The following is a 21,097-nucleotide window of genomic DNA, read 5'->3' as shown; positions in this document are numbered from 1 at the left end:
GTGTGTGTGTGTGTGTGTGTTTGTGTTTGTGTGTGCATGTGCAGTTCATTGCTGGAGCAGAAGGAGGACTTACGGAAGAGGCTTTCCTACACGACACACAAGCTGGAGCTGCTGCAGAGCGAGTTCGACTCCACGCGGCAGTACCTGGAGACGGAGCTGCGCCGAGCACAGGAGGAACTGGACAAGTTCACTGATAAACTGCGCAGGTAAAAACTGTACGACACGGAGGTAAAAGAAGTGCTCATGGCATGAAATGAAAAATCCTCTTGTAGATCATAGTACCAAATCAAACATTTGTGGCAGGCGATACCACACTTTTGAACAGTAGCGACAGAGATGGATTACTTTATAAATCCCTGGAGGGAAATTAAGTTGTCCTAGCAGCCAAAGTACATGCAATAAATACAAAGGCAAATTACACAAAATATACACTGAAAATACACACGATACACAAGAAATACCCAGTGACAATGTAAATAAATAAGGTGCAGGTAGGGACCAGGCACTGAAAATGAATGGACATGACCACCCCGCAAAAATCTGGTGTGTAAAGCTACAATAATACTAATAATACTGTAGTTATATGTAATAAACTGTAGAACAGTACTTTATTACACTAATAATAGCAATAGTAATATTAATAATATGATAGCATAATATAATATAATAATGTAGGATATTCATAATAATAATAACTTAATATATGTATAATATATCACAACGAACATAAATATGTATCCTGATAATATAATGCACACATATACACATAGGTAGAAATATCAATACAGTAAAATTAATCAATTCAGTTCAGAGACCACAAGCCTGGTGGAGGCAGATGAGTCGTAAATGATACAGATAATAGTAGATAATCTGTATGATATAAGGTGAAACTGTCAACTGTCAGACCAAGTAGTTTGATCAGACAAGAGATGAGTGCAGATATAGAGCACAACAGCTGTGGGACATTTAACTTCACATATCACTCAGCTTTGCAGGTGTTCCAATAACCACTACATTAACGTTACAGTGACTAACAGGTAGACCATAGACAGGAGGCGTCTTGTGCGGTAATGATTTGGGAATTATTATTGTGGCATCACTGTCACTCTTAATTTGACGATGCACACAGTAGGATACAAGAACAGAACAGCTTTTGACCTATTAATCAGGGAAAATACCTGCGCCCTACGGGCATACGTGTTGTGGTTACATAATGATTAGCATAAATATAGTCATGGCTTAAACAGATCAATTAAAAGATTGTTCCCTGAATAGTTTTGACAATCAGCAGATGGATTTATTTGTAATTAAGCTCGTTAAATCACGCAGAAGTCACATAATCTGCTATGAAATCCTGTGCTTGGTTCATTTGCTTTCAGACCACAAACAAACAAAAGCAATATCACACTCAAGGTTGTACTGATGGACTGAATATCAGGACGGCTGTGATTATCTTCAGCACGCTGCCTTGTGTGTACGACTGAATCACAGCTGTGCCAGTGGTCAGTACAACAGCACTCATGTAATATTGCTTTAATAACATAATAGTGCAGCAACAGAGCATAGTTTGACTGATGTCTACAGAAGAGTGTTGTCACCAGGCAGAAGAATCAGAGGTGGAAGAATGAAGTCAAGTCAAAATACCATTTTGACTTTACTCTTGACTTTCTGACTTTATTCATGACATTAAGACCTTAGTACAATGGTCTATTAGAGCCATTGGGTAAAAAAAATGGAGCCAGGGAAGTAGAGTAATATTCTGAGATTAAAGTTGTAAATTTACAAAATAAAAAACTTTGATATTCTTCTGAGATTAAACTGGTAAGTTTCCCTTAGATTATAGTCACAGAAATTACGAGAAAAAGAAGAATAGTGTTTCTTGTTACTTCACAAGGTTTTGATTCAACCTTAGTAGTTTCTGATATCATCTTGTCCAAATCAGTATGTTGTTTTTGTGTATAACATATCTGATTTGAGATGATGGCAAGAACTACAACCCTATGAACCGATGGACACTTCAGTTTTTCAACGTTCAAATGAATTCCTTCAAACTTTATGTTCTGCCTGCCTATTAGTGCTGCAACTAACAATTCTTTCTGTTACTGATTAATCTGTTGATCATTTTCTCAATTAATAGATTAGTTGTTTCGTCTATAAAATGTCAGAAAGTGGTTAAAAAAAAAACTTTTTAGATATTTTATAAACTTATCATATATAGTTTTTTGTGTAAAATCTTACAAATAAATGTCACAAATAAATGCAAATAAAAGTAACATAAAATGGAAATAATCAAAGAAAGTCCATGTACTTCAGATTTGTCCAGTATTACTCAGGATATGTTTTATAAAGTAGGTAAAGGGGGGGGGGGGGGGGTCCACACAAGGTCAGAGTTTGGAGAAACTGAGTTGTGAGAAGATTTGGCTCAAATTTCCTTGTTTTTAAACTCATTTTGACTGAAACTTGAGTACAGCAGGGAAAACATGGACAAACGGGGAACATAATAACAAAGATTGTTTGGTCACATGTGAATATAAAGTTTGAAGTTCCGAGTTTAAATTGACCCAATGGGACGAGAGATTCAAGTTATAAATCCTTCGTTGTTTTTTTTTTACCCCATTTATATGATACAAAATGCTGCACTGAACTTTCAAACTTCACTGTTTACCCATGGGTATCTAAAGTTAGCCAGTCTTGCGTTCTGGTTCAGTGAACAGCAGCTTTAAAATTGAGGAGAGTTGTGATAAACTGCCCTGTGGAGGCTTCAGGAAAAGAGACAGTTATAGTCTGAGTAAAAGGGACAGTATGCAATTCTAATAATAGTATGAGATTTATCAGTAATAAAATGTAAGACACAACGTTAAACTGCATCAAGAGTGTACTGGTTGTTGTGTGTCTGTTCAGGATATCTCAACAATCAAGCACAGACAGGATGTTTTTCCTTCATTTAAAGGGAAACATACGATACAAAGAAACCAGGAAACATGTTTTGTCTCTGGTTTCCTTATAATTAGTGCCAAGTTATAAAACTCTCTTTGAGAAAAATTGCAGTAGATTATAAGGTAATAACAACCTGTAAAATAAAACATTACCCCTAAAAGTATGAAAGACCATTAAAAAAAATATAGAGTAGTCCTCTCAGCCATCTGGCTGTGCAGAATAAAGCTTTTGTGGAAGGCAATATCAAACTTTTGACCCTTAATGTATCATATAGATGAAATGTCGTAGCATAACTTAATATATAGTACCGGTAGTAGTACAGGACCATAGAATAGAATATAAAATATAAGATGTAATGTTCCATGTAAGTGTACAGAAGAGTATTAGTGCCAGGCATAAGAGAAAATAAATTGGAGGAGAAAGAGTAAAGTCGAAATGTTGAGAATAAAGTTGAAATACCATTTCAACTTTCCACACTTTTAACACTCGACATTTTGACTTAATTCTCGCCATTTAGACTTTATTACAATAGTGTATTAGTGCCATTAGGCTAAAAAAAAAAATAGCCAGGAAAAGAAGGTAATATTCTGAGATTAAAGTCATAAATTTACAAGAAAAAAAAAGTATTCTCTGAGATTATAGTCACGACTTCAAAAGAATAGTGTTTTTGTCACTTTGCAAGGTTTTGATTCAACCTTAGTAGTTCCCGGTATCACTCCTTACAGGTCAGTATGTTGTTTCGCGTATAAGATTGCTGTTTTGTGACAGCAGGAACTACAGCACACTGGACAGATGGAAGGATATCGCTTGTTACGTCACCCCACAATTCAAACTGGATTTGTGGTAAAGCAGACACAATATGTCAGATCATCAAACTCATTGATCCTTATGTGTTTAGCTTATTGCTGAATCTGATGGCAAATTGTAATATTATTTAGTCCATGGATGTCCTAAAAGCAGGCATTATAATAACAGTTAGCAGAGTCTGGTAAAGTGAGAGAGTTCATGCACTGGTTCAGTGTTGTTGTTGCTGTGGCTGCTTTGACATACAGTCACCGAGGTAACACTTTATAATACATTATATAAAACATTTCATATTTGTCAACAAGAAAATAATAAGTTTAACTGTCACTTTACTCTATTAATAATGGTTATTACTTTAATTGCAGGGTGTTAACCCATCCTTCTGAGTCCAAAATGTCTTGTTATTATTTTTATTTATTTATTTTTTATCTAATGGCACTAATACACTATCGTACTTCATCCTTGAAATGCAAAATTAAGAAAGAAAAAAATGTCACTTTTTTTTCCTTATGCCTGCCCCTAAAACTCTTCCTTTGTAGTCACAATATCCATAATTTCACAATGAAAAAGTAATAATATATATAATATAGACCAGTTTCAGGCAGCTGGTGACCCGTGGGCTGAATCTGTTCCTTTAACAACTTCAATACAGCTCTTTGATCATTTATATATATATGAAATTAAGCATATCATTGTAATTTTATTTAAATAACCAGCTAACATTCCCAGCATATGAGTGTTTACATTTTTTAGCAGAACATCGTTTTTTTATTAGTAGGCTAATTATCTCATTATGTCTGATATTAAGCGAAGCGATGCTTATTATTGTAAAAAGTTGCAACTCAGGCTGTTTAAGCAGAGGGAATTTAGGAGAGTCAAACTGAATGAAAAAAAAAAAGATGTTCAATTCAAATTCAACACTGTGTTTATTAAAACAATGAGCTGCTTCTGATCTAGGATTACAAAGTCGCATTGTTTTGTCATGTACATTTGTCCATCATGTTTTTTTTTTCCAATTTTGAAAACTAATCAAGAAATAAAAGGTGCATTGTTTTGCACATTTAAATTCCTGTATATATTTTTAGCTCAGATATAGGAAATATAAATGTTTGGCCCTTTGGCACTTCTTGTTTTTTTTAATTCTGTCCCCTCTAAAAAAAATGGGACCCCCATGTTGGTATCCACTGCATAATGATTGAGTGATTGTATCTGAAACTGTTACTCCTAGTTGCCTTATACAGTGTGTTTGTGCCATCCAGATCACAAATTACTGAATAAAATAGTCACTAAATCATCATATCAGCAGAGAGAGATGTGAAAACGACTTACAAGTAATATAAACTGAAACTCTGGCGTGCACTTCAGCTCTGAATCGTATACTGCTGAGCCTGCCTATATGCTTATTTTCAGTTTGGAGAGGTCCTCTGGCTGCTTCTCTATATACTGTACTGCATGTGTAGGTACAAACTGTTATCTGCAACTGAGCAATGTCATTTATTGTGTCGTTTAGAATACAAAGCAGCTACTCAGCACTGCAGCGGATCAACCAAGATCTGGAGGAGAAGATCCACAGAGATGTAAGTGTTTAAGCCTCCCTGTGTGTGTGCTGTGTGTGTGTGTGTGTGTGTGTGTGCTGTATCCAGTATGAATTCCCATGCTTACAGTTAAGTACCTGTGGACACTGAAGAAAGAGTAAGCAAGTCACAGGGTTTAGATGTGGCACAGAACACTTAGAGAGCCCATTTGAATATGAATATGCCCTGCTGTTGGTACCACTGACGTTAATTATGGCTTATTACAATTGGCTGTCCTCCTTCCAATGGCAGAGTGATAGCAAACCCATTGTTCCTCAGTGCACCGCACTTCACTTCATTTGTCAGACATTGCTTTTGCCCGTGGAAAGATACAATTAACTAGCCTGCCTGAGAACACTGTATGACAATCGGGTGTCTTTGCCGCTGAATAGACAGCTGAAAACGCTCGGCGAATGGGTTTGTTACAGCACAAGATAATAATCATGATGGTCATGATTACAACGCTACAGCAGCGAGATACCAGGTTAATAAGGAGCTGAAGGTCACCCGGCTTTTTGTGAAAAGAAAATGGTCATTTAATAAATAAATAAAATATAGACTAACAGTTTTTTTTCTTGTAAAGTGTCCTCATCAGCTGTTTTTCATTCATCTCACGTATTCTCTTCTCAAGGGTGAGAGAGGTGCTGAGTAAGACTCTATGTAATCGTAAAGCTTGTTTACTCCTGAGGTGCCACAAACCCATCTGACCCCATGGCCCTCCACAACTATAGAGAATGCAATTACAAGACAGATAAACACAGTGATGTTCTTTGAGTGGACTTCTAGTCACACTACTACACTGTTCAAAGGAGGGAAAGTCATAAGAAGACACTTAAAGGGATTGTTTTGATTTTTTGAAGTGGGGTAGTGTGAGATATTTATCCATAGTCAGTTAAGACTGTCCTGTTGTTCCGAGGACAATAAAAATAGCACCTGGGACACAAAGATAATGGGGCAATTCTGCGACAGAGAAATTTAACATTACAAAAACACACAACAAATTTCCAAATAGGCATTATTTGAATAAAAGTGGCCACATATTGGGAATCTAAATAGATACTTTTTCACCTGAAAAATATTAAAACTTAATAAAGGTCTAGAAATCAAGCCAGCAGCAGTAGACCTCAGGGCAGCCAAGTTTGTATTTTGAAAGCTGACTGAAAAGGTTCAAAAAGATTATTGTTAATTAAACATGCCAAAAGCTGTTAACACATAACTTAGTACTTTTAAAAAGACAGGAAGTTTAGAGACTGGTCTGTAGTTCTATTTATAGACCTCGGATCAAGGTATCGCTTCTTAAATATGGGTTTAACCACAGCAGTCTTGAAGCCAGTAGGAACAGTATCAGTCATATGAGATAAATTTAAAATGACTGTTTTTACCAAAGCAGTCTGGTGGCTCTGGAGAGAACAATATTTGGCTTATATAACAGCAGTTTCCCGCTGGAAAAAGCTGTCTGACTGCAAGTAGACAAATACAGCGTACACTTAAACCTCATCTGAGCCAGGGGACATTTGGTATTTTCCTTAAAATAGTATCCACCAGGTCTCCCTTGGTATTAAATGTCGTGATAAGGCTGTACTGTAGACACTTACCTTTATATGACTGTTTCTTTTGATATTTACATGAAGATGTTTTTTGCATATTGAATAACCAAATGTATTATCGCTTTCTAATATTTACCTGTTATTTATATAGAGATGTTCTTGGACATAATGTATAAATTAACTGATTGACTAAACTGCTTTCTTAATATGTTTGAATGAACCAACCCCATGTCTGCCTCTCATGTAAGAGGCTTCTTCAGTTCTGAAATGAAGAAGCCTCTTACATGAGAGGTGAAACATCTTCAAGAACCCAACCAAGTACAGTTGCCTATGATAACCCTTCAATGAATGCCATAATCTGGATGACTGAGAATCTTCACGGGCACAATTCCTCCCTGTGATGTAGCACACCCGTGTCTTATCCTCTATTTATTGTCTGTTGAGCTGTTTTGTCCTTCAGTACCCTGAAGAAGACATGTCAAATGTCACATGTCAAAACGTTAAATGGTAAATTATTAAACTAGGGATGCAATTTTTAGTTTCTCCCACAATTTCATTGCAAAAAAATAAAACTTTTGCAACATGCACCATATTTTTTGACAAAAAAAACATCAAATAATTAATTACTTCTTGCAGAGCATTTACTATTGTGTAAAACATGACTGGAGGTGGACGTTTAATGTTTTGGTTTTATGTTCATGTTAATTAAATGGATCTGCTGGAGAAAAATGTACCTTAAGTAACAAAATCATCAAAGCGTGTCCACTGACAAACTATTGATAATAAACCTGGACATAGACAAGTCATGGCAAATGGGATGCATGATTTGATGAGTATGGTTCAGACTGAAAACTTCACAAATCAATGTGAAAACCTAAATGAAGATTAGTCTTTTTTCAGTGCTGGTAATTTTTTAAAACTGCTCTCTCGTCATCAGTCTCAGCACCATGACGATGAGAAGCGAGCGCTGAGCAGAGAGATCATCGTTCTCAACAACCACCTGATGGAGGCGAAACTCACCATCGAGAAGCTACGAGAAGACAATGTAAGACCCTCCTTACATTCTCATCCTGAGAGAACTGTCTGTGGCAGCGATTTCCCGCTCTGAACAGAAAGTCTCCTTAATTTACGATTGCAAACATTTGTGTCTTTTTAGCTTTGTGTTTTCTCATCATGGCCTACCTGTCTATTCTAGTACTAGGTAGTTAATTATCCTATCGTTACCTTCTGCTTGACTAAGGTTGTCAAAGCAAAACTCAAGCAAACACAAGTGTTTAGAGAACCTTTTGATATTATTAACCTTTATAATGCTGCACAAAAGCAACAAATATTTTATAAACACTCTGATTTTCAGTTCAAAGCAAGGCAGTAAATAAAGTACGTTTTGTGGGTAAAACTAAAGTGAGACCTGATCAGTGGAGATGATGAAAATACAGTCAATTTAATGTATATTCATCCTTAAATGTTATGCTTTGTCTTATGTTTGTGGTCATCTTGTGGCTCCACAGGATCTGTACAGAAAGGACTGTAACCTGGCTGCTCAGCTCCTCCAGTGCAACAAATCTCTCTACATGGCCCAGCTGTCTGAGGTGAGACCTGCACTGACTTTTACATGTCACTCAGTCCTGCAGTCAAGCTCAAATGTTAGTTATGCTGTGTTGAATTTAGTGCAGCTCACCCTTTTTTAAATATTTAAAACAGCTAGATGCCACTGAACAGGATTAAGTGACATCTAGCGGTGAGGTTGCAGTTTGCAAACACGTTGCTTCACCCATCTCCTTCAACCATGCAAGAGGAGCTACAGTGGCAGAATCCAGAGTCTGTGTTTAGTTTGGTTTGTCTATTCTGGGCTGTAGAAACATGGCCGCGCAACATGGCGGCCTCTATGGAAGAGGACCCGCTCCCTCTGTATATGTAAGTGGCTCATTCTAAGCTGACAAAAACACAAAGATTCTTATTTTCAGGTTATTATACATGAATTAAAACATACAATGAATGTTGTACACTGTTTCTGCCATATTCTGTCAACATTCTGTTAAAACAGATAATTCATTGAAATAAAAGACAAGCAAAATAAGAAAACATTAAAAAGTTATCCATCCCATTGGGCCCATCCTAAAGCCTTAAGCCCTGAACCCCCGACAGACATAGCTGACGTCACCTGATAATGCTTGAGTGTCAGAGGCTGCAGGGGCCCGAAGTGGTATAAACAGGAATGGGACAGCACTTAGCGAGATCACCTTACTTTAAGTGTTTGGGGCTTTTTATTTTTACTTTTTTTTACTTCCTTCATGACCAAAGCTCTTAATGGACCGACTGCCTGACTTGAACGTTTTCCAGACACTTGCTTTACAGACTTTTACAACTTCCTTTTCCCTGTAGTCGCTCCTTCCATGTTTGTTCACTGTTTTTACCTGCGACCAGCAGCTCTGTAGGTTGGTAGGTCCATAAATATTTCCCACCCTTTGACAGACACAGCTTTTGCCTTTGGAGGCTGAAATTTGACATGGAGGTGAAGTGTGTGTGTGTGTGTGTGTGTGTGTGTGTGTGTGTGTGTGTGTGTGTGTGTGTGTGTGTGTGTGTGTGTGTAAATGTGTGTGTTATAAAAGGCAATTACATAAAAATGAAAAAAAAAAAAAACACTGGTGCACTTAAATAGTAATATAAACATATTCAGTCAGAGGTTTTATAGAAAAATGTTACAAAATGTTTCAAAGGCATCTGTCTTTTGTTATTATTTAATAAACTTGTGATTTAAGTAGATAATTCAGTTCAAGGAGAAAAGGTCTCAGGGATTTTGAAAATTTCTGTGAAGAAAAATTTTGCATACAGAACAATGAAAGTGATTAGATATTTAAGAGTGCTGTTACATACAAGCTACATTTTTTTTAAGTGCTTTTGGTGTTCCCTTGGTAACCCAGTGTTTATTATCATGAGGCTGTGAACACTGGGTAATTTTCTCAGGGCAAAGTCTGCAGAAATGCAGACTTATGGTAAGTGTGCATGAAGGGCTCAAGAGGTCTGTGAGACAGTTTGACAGTGGGACAGCTCTAAGCCCATATATACTCAGAGTCTGTGAGTTTGTGAGTGTGGACATTGGGACTGAGGTTTGTGACTCATGACGTTACTGACGCCAGCTGTCTCTAAGCTGTGCTGGAAAGTGAGCTCGAGTTTCATTTATTTGGGTGGGACAACAAGCGCGTCCCAGCCGTGTCTCAGCTATTTATCACATTTTAGTGTCCTCTGGAAACAGTTTCTGTTGTCATCTGTCATACTTGCAGTCATACTTTCCTTGTCTGGTGGCACGTTTCTGTATTTGGTTGTTTTTCTGTATTTGTTTTTGTCTTCTCACTTTTCATGTTATATTCCAAAATACTGGGCGAGTGTTGACAAATTGCTGAAGGTGTTTCCTTAATGTTTTCTCAAGCTGCGGTGTGTTGAGGGCCTTGGTACAAATCCTTAGAAGCTTAAAATTACAGCAGAGTGCATTAAATTTTCACTTCACAAAGGTCACAATCAACCAGAGGTAACCTTTTTCCCCTGAAATTTGATGTAAGCCCAGAATACTACTTTACTACTACTCTCAATGCAACGCTAGTCAAGAAAAAAAAGGGAAGATTTGGTGAAAGGGCTGTGATTTGTGGAGAAGATAAGAGGAGATGTGATGTGAAGTAGCACCAAGATGAATTTTCAACTCCTGACATAAGATGGGCAAAAAATGTTGCTGTCTCGACTGTAGCTGAAGGTCATCGTGCCCTTTGTGAGGCAGAAGAGATCAGAGACGAGACACGGTGGAGCGATGACTGTTGCAGGTCACTGCAGGGAGGGCACAGATTGGAGAGTTCAAGCTGGTTTTTTTGGGCTAAATAACCTTCATCTGAGAGAAGTGAAAGAGGCAAGGCTTCAAAAAGTGGGCAGCTCATATAACACAGCTAAACATGCTTACTGATAAAAGATACTGTCTAGACAAGGAAATCATTTTACTGTTTACTCTATACAGTATTTGTGCTTTGCAAGCCACAATTTACTTATAATTCATATATTACATGCGTTTTATTTGCTATTGAAGTGCGGTTGCCTCACACTGAAAACTAGGAAGTGAAAATGTTTTTTGCTCAAACATTTATATTTATCTAAAGTATTAAAATGATGACTTTTCCTCTACTCTTTGATTTTTGGTGATATATTGGATAATTTGAACATTAATTGAAATGAAACCAAGTGAGAATCTGAAAGGAAAGAACTATTGCCACTATTTGGTGGCAGAATTAACAAGTCACAGACATCTGAAATGTGACCAAAACCAGGGTGCAAACTACAGGCGGAGCCAGGTGACGCTTTTAATAAGACTGAAAACATGATTTGTGAAATTTTTGTCCATCTCTAAAATGTTGACAATATGCCATTCTTTTGCTATGCATTTGGATTTTTCTGTATCATGAGCATCATGGTTAATGCGTAAAATTAGGCCACTATTGATGAATGATGGACAAAAAAGCCTGTCAGCAGCAGTTTTCTGATTTTGCCCAGCGAATGTGAACATTTTGAAAAGCATTGTCCTTTATGTCTGCATCTGCCAGTGGGCCATCATAATAAGAGTAGACATAATAACATGTTAATTCCACTACAGGACAGACTTGATGTTCCCTGCAGTTAGGTGGAAAAAATGTGTGCATGCATATATCTGTACCAGCAATTGTCGAGAATGAGCTGAAAACTATTGGCATATTGGATATTGGAAAAATCCAATAACATGCATTCCTAGTTTGCATGCATCAGCGAGGCAGGAGTCTAAAGTAAAGTCTTTGTCCTCCTGTCACTCAACATGCAGCTAAATCAGAGTTTAATTATAATGCACACGTTCAGTAATCATGTAATTCTTTGACAATGATTAAGCATGAAGTTACATGGAAACTACTGAAAGGCAAATTGTGAAGATAAACAAACATACATCCTAGTGAGTGTGTGATCACTGGACCTACAGCTTGTCTGGAGCTACACCGCCATATTGTTTTTGCGTACGTTCATGACTTTATGCTGAAGGACCTCATTCAGAATTTTTGACAAACATTTTTGACTTGCCTTTTAACCCTTAAAGCCTTAAACTTGACAGCAATTTTGACTCAAAGATGAACTGCTCTGATGACACTACTACCTGAAAAAACTACTTAACTACTGTCCTGTACTCCTGTACTCTTACTAAAACTTCAGCATGTGGCAAAATGTAAATGGAGAGCGCAGCGCAGCCTTGTCATCAAGCTCTCCTGCTGTTGCTTGTGAAAAGAGATGCATGTGGGTATTGATGAGTGTTTTAACACCAGGCCAGCTTGGCGCCACTTTCCGCTGCATCAGCCCTGGGCCCCGTGCCTCGCCCATGTGACAAGGGTGGATTTCAAAGCTGGCAAGAGTCCACGAGGTTAAAGAATTCCTCTCCACGTTTTTCCCCATATGGCTGAATGGAAATATCAATGCAAACTGCTGTCAGTTGCATAAGACGCATAAAACATCCCCCTACACATATACACTCTCACAATTAAAGGTTCCAAAAGGGGTTCTTTCTGAGGGGGTGAGGTTCTACTCAGAACTGTTTGCTTCTTAAGAACCCTTTTTTGACGAAAAGGTTTATCAAGGGTTCTTTGTAAGACTAAGGGTTCCATTAAGAACCCTTTGTAGGAGAGAGAAGAACTAAGGGTCCTCAGTAGAACCCCCTGAGTGGGTTTTCGATAAAATGCTTAGAATATATAATGGTTTCTGGTAGAACCCCCTAAGTGTGTTCTATATAAAACCCCTGGAATATAAATGGTTTCTCAGCTGAATCCCCTGGTTGGTTTCTCAATAAAATACCTGGAATATAAAAAGGTTCTCGCTAGAACCCCTAAATGTGCTCTAGCTAAACCTTTGGAATATAAAAGGGTTCTAGGTGGAACCTCTTTGGTGTGTTCTAGATAAAACCCTTGAAATATAAAAGTTTCTTGGAAGAATCCTGTGTGGATTCTTATGGGTTCATATAATGGTTCTGGGTGGAACCATTATAACCATAGAAGGGTTCACTGTAGAACCTCTAGCTAGTTCTTGGTAGTTCTAGGTAGAACCTTTTATGATGGGTTCTAGGTAGAAGTCTCACAGGGTTCCAAGTGAAACTTTTATAAGAGGTTAAAACCAGGGTTCTCCTTGTGGGGACAAGCTTTATGGTTGTAGTTAGCACCTTTATTTCTCAGGGTGTCCACACACAGAGCCTAACGGCACACAGTATAGGATCTTTTAAAGGGTGAAAAATGTTGTGCAGGCACCGAGCCAAACATAATGGGGGTCAGAGGCTATACATGCACTCAGTGTATGTCCACCGGTCTGCTGGTCCTGTGGGCGGGAGCTAATCGAAAGCATATTGATGAATGGCGCTGCAGCATTTTTGAGATGTGCAGTGGCTCTTCAGCGCCTACTGAAGTGCTTCAGTCGTTTGTTTTGCTGAAAAACAAGCACGCAGAGGGTATAAAACGATCGGGCTACGATTTCTAAACGCCACATAAAAGCAAACTGTGCTCCTGTTCAAAACAAGCCCGGGTGAAAAAATGTGTGGACGGTAATTAAGTGGCATTTAGTTTGGTCCAAGTTGTAATAAAACTGTTATGATAAAATGTCTTTTCATGTTCTCGGTGGTGTTTGTCTTTCCTCTATCTACAAAGTTATAATTAGCTGGCTTCTCATTGCCAATTAGGAACAACTGACTGGATTCCTGTTGATGATGTGCAGCCTTAATGCTTGTTGCTATGGAGAGGCACAGATAGTGGATCTGCTCAGAATAGAGCAGTGTCTTTCCTTTCTTTTCCTCAGTTCACCTTTCTTTTTTTTCTCTTCTCTTAAGGCTCCCTTCACTGAAAATGGCACTTTGATTTTTTTTTTATTATAGTCACCCACGTATAATTATTCCTGCTGACCAGGTACAAATGCACAGGTGTATGTTTTGGTGATATATTTAGAAATCAACTGCTGTGACATACTGCCACATATACTGTCATGCACATGGACAGAAACTACAATATGTTTAATTTAAAAAGTACACTGTACTATGAGCTAGATATCTTTCTGTAAGTTCAAATTCATTGGGCCTCATCACCATCAACCAACCAGTCACAAACAGCTTACTTTCTTGAGTCTGAGGTGGCCAAGGAAATGAAACCAATCCGCCGTCTTTAACTTTTAGAAGCGTGTTGTGATGTCTGTGACCCTGCCCTGTCTCTATTTCCTGTTTTTCCTCATTGCTTTGCAGTGCTAGGGACTTTTTCTCAACCCCAAATATCGATATTTGAGGTCCTGTGACTTAGACTCAACATTAAACTATCTTTCTGGTGTGTTTACGAACACCTCAGACAAATACTACTGATTCTACCTTTAACCAATACAAAAATACTTAAGCAACTTACAACTGCTTACAACAAATGATGCAAAGAAACCAGGCACAAGAAATGAGCATGAACGTAAGTAAAGGAATATCAGATCAATGGCAACTAACCTGAAAGGAATATTTAGTTGTAATGTAATGTAATTAGATGTAATCACCAACATTTTGATTAGTAACTGTAATTTAATTGCGTATTTAGATTCAGATATCACGTCTTGTTCATTTTGTACGTTATAGATCTGCTGTTTAACATAAATGAGGTGTTTTGTGAGTGTGGAGATGTGTGTGCACCTCAGCCAAGGATGAGACACACACACACGCTGTTTATTTCAATATTTCAACTTATTTGCTGATAGAAAATATGTTAAAATGACACTTTACTAATCTACACTCCTGTGTGGACAAGAACTTAACATAAATGAAGGTGTTTTGTGATTGTGGAGATTTCCGGTGTAAGATAGGGCTCTGTATGTGAATGTGATATTTACACATTAAAATGATTAGTTTAATAAGATCCAGTGAGTGTGTAATTTAAAAAAAATGTTTGTGAGACTGGCAAACTAGAAAACCCAGTGGAGTTGTATTTTCTAAACATAAGAGTGGCGCAGACAGATGACGCGAGCTGATGACGTGACTCCGCTTTCATTTTTCATTGTGGTGCTGTCATTCATCATGCGTTCATTTCACATTCTGACAGTCTGGCAAATTGATATTGTACAGTCTGACAGATCAGACACAACTTTATTAGACCCATCACTCAGTGTGACATACAATAAACTTACTTAACTACAACACAGTCTAATGCAGTGGTTCTCACAGCGGGAGTCTGAGGAGGGCGTGGAGCCACTGCAGAGGAGCGTGCATGACCACGGTAGAAATATGTACTGAAACAAAGTTGAATGAATATAATTTATGTAAAGAAAATAAACAAACAAGTTGCTGTTGCTATTGTACACATCTTTATTTCATTAAAACGTGGAACATTTTTTTTTTATCACTGTTAATGATTGATGAAAATTAGGGAGGGTAAGTCATTAGCCTTTTGTAGTGCAATGGGGTGTACAGTGTTTAAGAAACTATTTACATTGAATAAAATAAAGTGCTTAGAATCTTATGAGGATTTCAAAGCCTGTAAATGTTCTAGTATGAAAAACTCTTTTCCCAAGATCTTTTATAGAGCAAGTAGTGAGTCTGTGCTACAGTCCAGCTCCATCTCTGTTGGTACAGCTACGCTTATATCACGTTTCCTGCTCTTGTTTTTTCTTTAGCTGCCTGCTGAATTCCAGGAGCGACTGACCATGCACCTGGAGGATGAGTCTCCTCTCTGTCACACGTACCCTGACACTGTCCCGGCCTCTCTCATCGCCAAAGTGCTCGAGAAGCCAGATGAGGCCAGCGGCAGCAGCCAGGCTTCCCGCTCCCCGAGCCCCCAAACCCAGGACCATGCTTTTATCTTGGAGCGGCTGGGACCAGGAGAGCGTCTGGGGCTGCGTGCGGCCTACAAATCTGACCTGTACAGCAGCGACACGGCGCTGTACTGCCCCGACGACCGGCACCGCGAGCGCAGGCCGAGCATGGACCTCCACGGTCAGAGGAAGCTGCTGTACGGCCCCCAAAACTCCACTGACAGTAACCCAGAGGAGGGCTCGGTGGGGCTGAGGGCCGGCTTCTCTCAGGAGCACTTTGCTAAGTTCCCCGCCACGCTGGGCGCAGGCTCCAGCTCCTACTCCAGCTTCAGCGGAGGGGGATCTGAAGACAAAGGCAATGGCCCGCCCAGCAGTGCAGCTTCCTCCCCGCGGCACCACTCCCTCTACATGGAGTGGAGAGACGCCGGGGACTATGAGAGAAAGAGTGACTCATCCTGGGAGAGGGACAGTCCACAAGGCTTCGCCAACGCTCATCCCTTCCAGCAGACAGAGCTGAGCCACCACCAGAATGGCAGCTCACCAGTCTATAGCCGCACCATGTCCTCCTGTTTCAGCGAGCCCTACGAGCCGCTCCCTCCCTCCTCATCTCCAAGTGTTGCCTATGGGGACAGTCGTCGAGGTAGCACATTAGCTCCCGAGGAGGAGGAGCTGATTGGCCGATGGAGACAGCTCAGCGTGGAGGACTTAAGTGCCCACACCTACCGCAGCCCAGGCCGGGCTTCGCCATACAGCTTCTCAGAGCAGCACTTCTCTGTCCGGCCGGCCAAGATCCGGCTTGGGCCACTCTACAGCAGCTTCCAGGAGGGGGCGGACTATTACCATCATGGAGTGGACGTCATGGACCCGGTGTGGGTGGCTGCCAGCCCCAGCCCCGAGTGCAGTCCAGGGCTGAGCCAGGCCCACCTGTACCGAGCGGAGGACAGCCAGGGGTCAGAGCACAGCCTCTACCACTCAGGGAGCTCCAAAGACAGGGAGGGCACCGTGGCAGCTGGGGGACAGAGCACGGATTACGTCGACCCCAGCCCCAACAGCTCCACCGAGTCTCTGAACCAGAGGACCCTGGAGATGGCTGCGGAGCTGCAGCACTACCAAGTGGAAATGCACAGCCTACCCGCACAGGTGAGCCAGTCGCCACCGCCGGCGCCGCCCCCTCCTCCTCCGTACAACCAAAAATTTGGTTCCCTGGGACTTTCCAGGAAGGACAGTCTGACCAAGGCCCAGCTTTATGGAACACTTCTGAACTGAAGGACTTTCCAATCAGGTTCAGTCTTTGATAGGATTCTAGATGTGGGGACCAGCTGTGTCCAGCTACACCCCCCAGTCTGATCATTTTAATAGGAAATCGTTTGAATAGAAGCCAGGAGCCAAATGATTCAGTATCATGAACATGTAACTACTGCTGATTATTTAAAAGCTTTGATTGTATGACAGTGGATGGTAACAGTTTACACTACACTTGACCCTACTTAAGTCCTTGACCCTTGACCCTTTTGCTCTGTGCTCCAAAAACAGTTGAGCAAGCTTGGTACCTGGTGTAACCTCAGTCAACTTTCTCTTTTCCTGTTTTTTGAACTTAGATATGCTATGTGCTAGCCTTGTCTTTTTAAAAAGAAAAACAGATTTTGAAGTTGGTTAAAAGATGCTGCCTGTGAACCTGTAAAATTAAGATATGTAGTTACATCTAAAGTTAGCTAATGTTAGCAAAATGCTGGTTACTTGTGTTTTGCTACAGAGCAAACCCTTAGCTAGCAATCTAGCTAATTATTACTGTAGATCAGCTAGTTTAAACCTATTACAAGGCTATGACTACATAGTAGTCTCCTGTTTTGACTGAAAGCGAGTCAGGTGTGTTTTCCAGGTTGCGTCTGACGGGCGTAAATGCAACCTGAAGCGTTTATTTTTTTGACAGTATGTGTGTAAGGGCAAAGCTGGTGCCTGGAAAAAAGGAATTGCAAATGTATTTTATCCACATTTTGTAACCTAGGTGGAATTACATCTCACAGACTCTCCCATCACTGTACCCAGCAGCTGGGAAGCAAGACACGAGAACAACTTGTTGAACAACTTCTGCAGTGTTTATTCTTGGGTAAACTGTACATTTACTGCCATTAGACAGTTTCACTGTTTAAGTTTAATCCCTCCTGTTTGCTCTGAGTGCAATCACTAGCACTCTCTTTTTTCTTTCTCTCTTGCACACACACTCTGCATCACTTATACCAAAATCATTTGCATCGTATTGATGGACAAATAAATCAACATTATTCACATATGAAGAAGGAAAACTGCACAGTGCAGAAAATTTGGCTGCTCATTTGCTGCTGAAGCTTTCGGAAAAAATGCGCATAATGTGGGGTCTTTATAAACAGATGCCTCAGTGTGGCGTGAACGTCATTGCATTGTTTACGTAATGCGTGATTCTGACATGGCGTACGCAGTCCAAACAAGGGGTTATTCTTAATGCCGACCACTGGGTTGGATTTTCCCTAAAATCAGATGAAACAGGCCTTTGTTTACATTTTCCCGGGTTATGATGGAGGAAATGCGACTTCTTTTGTCCACAGGGGCCTCCAAAATCAACAAAATATTAAGTTCTTTGTAGAAGCTTTAAGATGTGATATTCTACGTATGTACATGTGTCACTTTTACAGTTCCTACAGCAACATCCTTTAACCATCTTCATCATCTTCTTCCTTTCAACATAGATGAGCATAGCACATATCACATCTAAGTCCAGGAAACAGGAAAGGAGAAAGTTGACTGAGGTTCCACTGGGTATCAAGCTTGTTCCACTATTATTAGACCACAGAGCAAAAGGGGCGGGGCTTAGGAAGGGTCCATTTCCCTGAGCAGGTCAGTCATGTTGAAAGAGTTGTGTATATGGGCCAATGGAAGGAGAGGAGCTCAAGTGGCCCATAACATTTGTAAGAATGTGTATGTATTTAAATTACAAATGTATAAATATATACTTATAACTGAAAATTGAGTGATATATTTTGTATGTAGCTGTTAGCAAGAAATACATCCGAAAACAATCAAACAAAATGCAAATCTTATTGATTTGATAAACCTGGAACTTGTATATAATAAAAAAACTGCCAATCCTATATTTGAAAACTCTTGAGAGGTATTTTAATTGAGAATTGCTGTCCGTATAAATTGCACAGAGATTTGTTACAGTCATTCTTTTTCAATGACTGAAACACCGTTGGCCTTGTGAGGATTTAGATATGAATGTCGAACACAGGAAGACAACAAAATCAAATTAATCACTTAAATGAACAATGAGAAACATTACATTTTGTTTTTCTTCTGTTGATTGAATTTGACAGTATCGGTGGGTGTGTTATGTTGTTATTGATGGAACGTTTTGAGGTCTGTTTTAGCAGTCAGTATTATTATTTTTTTTATTTTTTTTTGCTCTTCTGAGAGGTTTTCCTGCCCCCATTCTACCTCAGATTTGGATGCCCACACCCCATCAAGCCACTGTAACCCTGTTTCTTTGACAATGATGCATGTTTATATATTTTGGTTGTTTTGTTCGCCTAATAAAGCACAAATTATACATAAAAGCTCCAAGCCTTTCTTTAATGTTCAAACGTGGAGATGTGAGACGTGTATTTTAGTGTCGCTCTATTTTAAAGTACAGTAGCGTAAGATCGTTTGTTGTTTTAAGATAATTACATGTCTGCTGATCCGCAGTCGAGTGATTGAACTGGGAGGGAAACCGTCATTAGTCAAACTCACAGCAGCCACGAGTTGTGTGTGCATGTGTCTGCTGAGTCACTACGAAGCCCCACTTTGTCACTGTTGTGAATTTAAAAATAGGTTAGTAGACAAGGATTTTTGCCAGCAAACTCAAAACAGACATGAAGTTTATTTGTGTCCCAAGGAGTCATCAAGAAAATACTACGTGGAAATGTTTGTCATGCTGTGAGTTTGAGATATTAAAGGGATAGTTCAGGTTTTTTGACATGGGGTCATATGAGGTACTTATCCATAGTCAGTTTATTTCCTACAGTAGATGACCGTTGCCACGCCCCCAGTTTGGAGAAGCAGCAGGAGTAGCAGTGACAGGAAACTGCTGTTATACAAACCTAATATCGCTCTGTTCACAGCCAAATGACTCCATTGAGAAAAACAGGAATTACTGAACGACAGCAGCCTCGATAGGTTAGTTGTGTCATTGTTTGTTTTGAGTCTGGTGGCTTTGGAGATGGCAATATTTGGCTTATATAACAGCGGTTTCCTGTCAGAAAAAGCAGCGAAAATATTCTAAGTATAGCATAAACATACAGTGTCTACAGCAGCACATTGCTTAGCATCCTTCACTAGTACTCCTGCTGCTTCTCCAAACTGGGAACATGCTGACCGCCATCTACTGTGTGTAACACACTGGACTACTACACTATGGATGAGTACGTTGTAATTCATACAACCCCACTTGAAAAAAATCTGAAGTATCCTCTTTAAACACAGTATAACAGAGATATGTCTGGCTATGCAAGACTAAATAACAGATGATATTCAAAGGAGTTATAAGTGTAACACTTGCACTACGTATACATGGTGTGGCAAAAATAAGATTTGCATACTAGAAAAGAATATAGCATCTTAATAATAAATTCCACTTTTGTAAGACCTGCTCATTAAACTCTTTAGGCCTATGTATATAATTGATTAGACGACCATCAGAAAATTATTTGGCAGTTTGTTTGCTTTTTTTTTTTTTTTTTCACATTTTTTGATAGTCATTTACCAAGCAAACATACACTGGCTCCAGCCTCTAAGATTTTGGGACTTGATCATTTTCTCTGTTGATTTCTGGACTGTTGGTTAAACAAAAGAAGACATTTGAAGACGTCTCAGTGATGGAGTCATTATAATAAGATGCTTTCTCAAAATAATGACTCGATATCTCAAAATGACGTATTACAAAATAACACAAAACTAAAAAAAAAAAGTAGTATCTTAAAAAGAAAGAGTGACTTATTATCTCAAAATAATGTCAGTCTAGCTATCTCATTATTTTGAGAAGTAATTATTTTGAGACAAGTTAGTTGTTATTTTAATGAAATTTCTCATTATTCTGAGACACTAATTCAAGAAAGTTTCTGATAATGATTTACAGGATTCTTTTTACGTCACATTTGTGGAAATAGGCTTCCATTACTAAGCTATTAGTTGGTTGGATTAAAAAAAAGGTTTTTTTTAAAAGAAGGGAAGATGAAGTGATGATAAAAATAGTTGTTAGTTCCAGTCCCACGCAGGTGTTTCTATCAGTTAGTTTGGACTGAAATGTTCAGTTTGTTAATCAGTCAATACAAAATTAATCAGCAGTTTTTAAACAACAAATTAGTCTTTTATTTATTTGTTTTTTCCTTCGCAAATGTGATGCAAATTTAAAAACTG

The 21,097-nt window shown here is 39.1% G+C and overlaps 1 protein-coding gene across 1 annotated transcript in view; it reads left to right on the top strand.

Annotated features, from left to right (window-relative positions):
* The window catches only part of LOC146314389 (brain-enriched guanylate kinase-associated protein), a 38,176-nt gene extending 18,919 nt beyond the window's left edge, over positions 1 to 19,257 (top strand). Inside the window, exons 3-7 of the mRNA XM_084738081.1 lie at positions 45 to 206; positions 5,252 to 5,318; positions 7,800 to 7,907; positions 8,371 to 8,451; positions 15,530 to 19,257. Of these exons, the coding sequence (XP_084594207.1) occupies positions 45 to 206; positions 5,252 to 5,318; positions 7,800 to 7,907; positions 8,371 to 8,451; positions 15,530 to 16,933 (1,822 nt within the window). The 3' untranslated portion in view covers positions 16,934 to 19,257. The remainder of the gene's footprint in view (positions 1 to 44; positions 207 to 5,251; positions 5,319 to 7,799; positions 7,908 to 8,370; positions 8,452 to 15,529) is intronic.
* Positions 19,258 to 21,097: the final 1,840 nt, after the last annotated feature.

This window comes from Lutjanus erythropterus, chromosome 15 (genome assembly GCF_056507025.1).
Source record: "Lutjanus erythropterus isolate fLutEry1 chromosome 15, fLutEry1.hap2, whole genome shotgun sequence".
NCBI lineage: Eukaryota > Metazoa > Chordata > Actinopteri > Lutjaniformes > Lutjanidae > Lutjanus > Lutjanus erythropterus.
Note: the sequence above shows the minus strand (reverse complement) of the source record. Positions and strands in the feature narration are given on the sequence as shown.